At 46.7% G+C, this 6,428-nt stretch overlaps 1 protein-coding gene across 1 annotated transcript in view; it reads right to left on the bottom strand.

Annotated features, from left to right (window-relative positions):
* Window positions 1-6,428, bottom strand: part of SCPEP1 (serine carboxypeptidase 1) — a 29,841-nt gene that overhangs the window by 19,443 nt on the left and 3,970 nt on the right. The window contains exons 3-4 of the mRNA XM_011364997.2: window positions 3,803-3,892; window positions 223-378 (exon numbers count right to left, since the gene is read on the bottom strand). Coding sequence (XP_011363299.1) covers window positions 223-378; window positions 3,803-3,892 — 246 coding nt within the window. The remainder of the gene's footprint in view (window positions 1-222; window positions 379-3,802; window positions 3,893-6,428) is intronic.

Raw genomic sequence — 6,428 nt, forward strand, 5'->3', positions numbered from 1 at the left:
CCATATCTGATTATTATGTCTGATTAGAATACTAGCTCCCAGTTATTCTTTCAAGCCAAGAACCACTTAAATGACATAAACAAAAGTCCACAACCTAATCTTGGGAGTAAAAAGTTTTCTCTGAAATCAGCTGGCCACTGAACTCTTATAGAAGTTCATTCTGGTGGATGCAGTGTTACTACTGCTAGCTCCTTGCTTAGCTATCCCTGAGTCTTTGCTCACCTGGAATTCTTTGTGGCAATCAAAAAAGGTCTTCAGGAGAACCATCATGTCTGATGCCACAGTAGCAAGGTCTTTGGCATATGCGTCATCCTTGTCCACATAACTGAACCCAGTGCCCACAGGGTTATCCACAAACAGGAGACTCGCAGACTGGAGCTATATTCCACAGAGGAAAATCAAATGTTATGGTCAGTCACCAATTATCTTTTGATCATCTTGTATGAGCTCAACAAAAACCACACGTAAGGATATCTATGTGCTTATGATTCTGTTGCCGAAAGGGATTTTTAAAAATAAGGGACAGGAACAAAGACTACTTCAGCAAACAAAAGAAAAGGCAAGAAGGAAAGATGAACATATATGTGGGGATTAGAGCATCTAAGCCATCACTTTCCACCTGGTACAGATGTACTAAATGTAATACGTTAGTGCAGGTAGAACCATGCAGTGTCAATCTGAGCGGTGAGAGTACATCCAAGATCTGAATACTGCATGTCAGTTTTCTTCAAGACGAATTCAGTTTCCACATTGGCCTGGCTTCCCTGAACACGACAAGAACAGAATTCATTCTAATACTTTCTCCAAAGAGGCTTAGAGTTAGAGAATTTTACATCTAGAAGGATCCTTAGTGATGACACAATCCAGCCAGATCCTTTACTAATCAGGAAATGAAACCCCAGAAAGGGCCCAAGATTTGTCCAGGTCACAAAGTTGGACATGTAACGGCAGCATCAGGACTAAGATCCGGGTCTCCTCACTCCTCATTCAGGCTCCTGCCCCAGTCATATTACCCTCTTAGTTCTGGGAGGCTTGGGGACAAGCCAGTGGGGCACTCTGCTACTGGAAATGAAAAGTGATACTTCAGTCGGAAGTAAGCACAGGAATGTTCCAGGATGAAAGAACAGCATGTGCAAAGACCTTAAGGCAAGAGTAAGTAAAATGCACTTAAGGAAGACCGGTATGGAGACAGACAAGAGAATCAAAGGATTTGAGGTGACCTTAAGGAAGAGGTAATCCTGCATTGTCTCAAAGAATAGTACATGTGAATACGATGAGCTTGGTGTGAATGGGTGGCCAAAGGAATGAAGTTTGAGCCAAGGAAACTGCCCTTGCAAAGGCCTGAAGGTAGAATGCACATGGATAGATGTTGGGAGACGTGGCTGGAGGTTAAGCAGATGCCAGCTTATGCCCCAGAATCTGGATCTGATCTTTTGGGGTAACTGAAAGATGTTAAACTGAGGAGTGACTTGCATTGGAGCATTTCACTCAAGCAGCATATGGAAAGTGGATGGAGGTGGGGGACGTTTTGAAAGCAGCCACTAGTGGGGATAGAAAAGGAATGAAGAATATTAACATTTGAGTATTAAACATAGCACTACCATATGACCCAGCAATTCCACTCAGGTATATACCCCTCAAAATTGTATATAAGAGCTCAAATACATGTACACCATATGTTCCCTGCACTATTCACAATAGCAAAAAGGCAGAAACAATCCGAGCATCCATCAGCAGATGAATGGATACACAAAATGTGGTAGATCCATACAATGGAATATTACTCAGCCTTAAAAAGGAATGGAGTGCTACCTGGATATAAAAAGTGCTACCTGGATGAACCTAGTGAACATTATGCTAAGTGAAATACCAAAGGCCACATATTGTATGATTCCATTGTTATAAAATGTCCCAAATAGGCAAATCTACATAGACAAGGTAGATTAGCGGTTGCCTGAGGAAGGTTTGGAGGGTAATAGCTAAGGGGTATGACATTTTTAGGAAGGAAGGGTAATGAGAATGTTCTGAAATTGATTGTAAAACTAAATATACTAAAAGCCATTGAATTGTACACTTTAAACGGGTCCATTGTATAGTATATGAATCATATTTCAATAAGGCTGTTTTTCAGAATTCGTTTTTAGGTAAGAGTGATTGGATGAGGTAGGTGGGAAGCAGGGAAAGATGAGGGTGGTTCTCTGGTTTCTGGTCAGGCACCTCGGGCACCTGAGTGGATGGAGGTACCATTTACCATGACAGGGGAACCAGGAAGTTGGCTGGTTTTGCTGGAGAATAGAGGATCTGGTATAGGACACAGAATAATGCACACGGTTTGTCAAATATGCACGAGGGATATCCACAGGGAGATATCCAAGAGGCAAGTAGCGAAATAGTTCTGGGGCAAAAGAGAAAGTCCTCAGCTAGAGATACTGACTGGGGAGTCAATACCTTCTACGTTGTCATTAGAGGAGTTTGGGAAGACGGGGCTGCCCGAAAAACACAGAGAAGTGAGAGTTACCAAGGACAGAGTGCTGGGAAATAGCAACATCTGAGACACGGGTATGGCCAACAGTGCTGCAAAGAAGTCCAATGAAAATAAACGCCAAGAAGGACCCAAAGGACTTAGAATTGGGAAGCCAGCATACTCTCGGGGACAAGAGCTTTAATCGAGTGATGGGGACTGACTGCAGTGATTTAGAGCAGTGCTTCCCAAACTTGTCTTGGCCACAGATAAAATAATACATGCACTGCACCCTAGGATTAATGCGCTAGGTTGTCTAGCACCCACTGTCGTCCACCTTTAGCCCCCGGCTCTCACGATCAATGCTGCAGCATTCAGGATGATCGGCTCTGGGTGAATGTCAGCAACAGGAAATACAAATCATTCTTGTAAGAAAGGGGAGTAGTAGCTGGAGAGACTCGTGTAGTTGAAGGAGAATTTGTTTTTCAGTTGGGAAAGACCTGTGTATATTTGCACCCCCAGGGAAAAGACAGACTGGAAAGGACGTAGAGATATAAAGAAGGTACTAGCCGCTGAAGCGGTCTTGGGGAAAGTGACCTCAGCAGGGAGGAGCCTCACTTGTTGTTTTGAGATGTGCAGGAAGATAGTAAGCGGGGCGGAAAGGTAAACACATTTATCGGCGAGGATGAGTGATGGCTTCTGTTTTCTCGGCGAGGCAGGGAGGCAGGTTAGCTTCCAATGAGCGAGGAAGGCCGGAACAGGAGCCCCGAGGACAGTGGAGAACAGACACAGCACTGCTGTCAGGCGGGGAGCAAAGCGTGGCCACGAGCCTGGAGCAAAGCCCGCAACAGCTCCACCTTATTGACAGCGTGGTTTTGCCCTCTAGTCTTTGGCAGCCTAGGGGCAGGGGCCAAGCAAGTAGGATGGAACCGACCCAAGGTTGGATGTGGCAGGGCTGTAGAGGGAGAAGGGAAAAGGGGGCCAGCGGGTGGGTGCTGGGTACGGGTGCTGACCGGAGAGGGGTTAGGGGAGAAAGCGCGGCTAGGAATGGAGAAGAGGCGTAGAGACAGACACCAGAGAGACATCAAAAGGGCGGAGGACAAGGGGCTTGAAGTCTTGAAGAAGTCGAGAAGGAAGGGAGGAGAGAAGGGAAAGGATGAGCGGTTGTGGCCACGGGGGGTCAAGGTGCACAGACAGCTAAAATGTGGGTAGTGACAAGGTGTCCGCGAGAGCAGGTTTCTGCAGACAAGTGGAGATAAAGGGCACCAAAGGCAAGAGAGACCGCGGGGGAAAAGCAAAGCGTAGCGGGGCTCAGCCTCGGAGGGGCCACCCTCACCGTACCCAGGTGGTTCTCCGTGGTTTGAGATCACTGTCAAGGGGCCCAATCTCCTCAAAGTTTCCAAATCCAGTGCTGGATCCACCTGGACCACCCTGTGGAATAGAAAAGAAACAAAAATCAATCCATCCAGAGAAAATGTTAAGTTTAAATCTGAGTCATTATGACAGCCATATTCACTATAAGTGATTTACGATTTAGTGATGGCAGCCTTAACCCTGCACTAAGGCACAATTTATCTGGTGAACCAGGGACTTCCGCACTAACTGAGCCCCCTGGCAACTGCTGAAGTCTTTCTGAAAGGAATAGACCTGGGCTAAGAGCCCCCAGAGGGAACTTTCCTACTTCTGATTCTACAAACTTGAACCCTGGCCTGCCGTGGGGCTCACGGACCTTCAAAACATCTTGTCCCACCCTTCCCTCAAAGATAAGCAATAGGCCCAGGGAAGGGATGTGGAAATTAGGGGCTCTGCCAGGACTGGATCTGGGGACTTGTGGCTCTCCACCACACCACTCTCTCTTCAGAAGGTGAGAGACTCTCCTCAGAGTCCTTAAGTAACAAGGGACCCAGAATGAGGAATAGTTTAAGTCGATCCCTGGATACAATGTAGCAAATGCAGAAGTCCCAGGGCAGGCAGAACTGGGTACTGTAGCATCCAGGGACAAGTGAGAAGCAAGAGATTCTGTGGGTTCTGACGGCTGAGAGGGGAGGAGGTCCTTCAGGAGATGGTCAGAGGAAAAGATGGTCCAGTGCTTTTCTGGACAAAACCTAGTTGGCCTGCTGAGCCCAGCAGGCTATGAGGACAGCATTATCAGCAGAGGTGAGAAGACAAGCCTAGGCCCTCCAATAAAAGGATACTGCCCATTTCCCCACTCCGATTTGTGGCAGCAGATGACCACCCCACTCCCAGCCAAGGGCAACAAGAAGCTGGCTGGAGGATAATTCTGTTCTATTTGAGAACAACCTACTACACAATCTTTTTCTCTCTAGAACTTTCGGATGGGGTGCTGTCATGGCTGGGGACAATCTAGTGACTCTGAAATATGGTAAATGTGTCAGTGAGCCAAATAACATGCTGAAATGGCTTGAAAGTGTAACTAAAATAGCTCACTACTCTACTCAGCCACGTGACCTGGATTCTCAAAGACTTGCCCAGAGAAGTCAGTGTGTTTGTTTCCTCGGGAGGCTGTTAAAACAGAGCTCCTTTGAATTAAAGTAGTAATTATTTCTTCCTTAATCATAATCTTTTTTTCTTCTACTTTGGGCCTCTGGGGAAATGAAGAACAGGTTAGTTGGCCAGTTGAAAACCTTAAAATAGCATCTCAGCTCAAAGAGTTATCCTAATCAAAGGTCACAAACTGGACCATGCACCGTAGAGGAATCAGGTGCCAGCGAAGGACGCCTCTCTGTCCTGTAGTCCCTGACCTGTCTGAAAGGGACCAGCACCACTCAGCTTTGGGATAGTGAGTTCAGGCCCCAAGTTGCTACATCTGATTTTTAAACGTTGGCAACTTACTCAAATAAAACAACCATTCTGCTCTGCAATCAACTAAAAAGAAGGTTTGCAACTTCTAGAATTCAGTAGTTTTCAAACTGTATTCCTAAAACTCCAAATAGCGCCTGAGGGCAGCATGTGACCAAGAGGTCTCAGCACTTCTGCTTTCTTCTGCTTTGGCTTTCACATGGGGCTGGAAAAGTTCGGCTAACTAATAAAAAGTTATAGCAAAATCTCCAGAAAGCCAATGCCCAGAAAAGGGAAATGTCTTGCCATACTTCTAAGTGGCATCGAGAACCCTGGTGTCCCACTGGCAGGCCTGGGCTTATCCACTGCAGGGCTTTCCCCAAGAACCTTGCTGCCCAGGGCGGACAGAAGTTCCCTGACTATGTGTATGGGTTCTTCTTCTGAGGCATTTTCATATCTTCACCCTTGGCTGCATCTCACTTTTAGCTCATCAAAGCAGCTGCCCTGATAATCCTAAGAGAGGCCCCTCCTGGCAAACTGCTCACCTTCCCTCTATCTCACCAGAAAGTCCGCATGGACTGGGCATGGGAGGCAAAGCCTGGGGTTCAGAGAGTCTGCTTATGAATACTGACATTTTTGCAGGAAGTGACACCTACATCCCATGCCAAGTGAGTACCAGGGCGCCCTATTTACTGATGAGCAAACCTGGAGCCCCAGCTGGGCCAGGTCAACAATCTCCAGAGGCTGAAGCAAGACCATGCTCCTCAATCCCTCCCTAGAGATTGGTCTTCCAAGTGGGTGTGGACCATCTCTGCCCAGATATTTTAGGAATGCAAGGAAGGATCCTCTGCCTGCCTCCAAATACCTTTTTACCTTTCCATGCCTTCCTCCTACAAGCAGAACCCAAGATCAAAATGCAAACACATCTAGGGAGAAGGACAGGGCCCAACATTTAATACTAAGATACAAGATGCCGATCCTTTCAAAAGATCAGTTTTTCTGGGGGCAAGAACTTAGGGTCTAGGGAAGGACTGGGAAGAGAGGGAGAGGAAGGGCTGGTCAGGGTACTTCAGTCTTTGCTTTGGAACCTTCCAAAACATTTTCTGTAAGCATACAGTCAAATAATGTCTTCAGGAACTTCAGGTAAAGGTTCCTGTCACTGCCTGGA

This window comes from Pteropus vampyrus, unplaced genomic scaffold (genome assembly GCF_000151845.1).
Source record: "Pteropus vampyrus isolate Shadow unplaced genomic scaffold, Pvam_2.0 Scaffold104, whole genome shotgun sequence".
Classification (NCBI taxonomy): domain Eukaryota; kingdom Metazoa; phylum Chordata; class Mammalia; order Chiroptera; family Pteropodidae; genus Pteropus; species Pteropus vampyrus.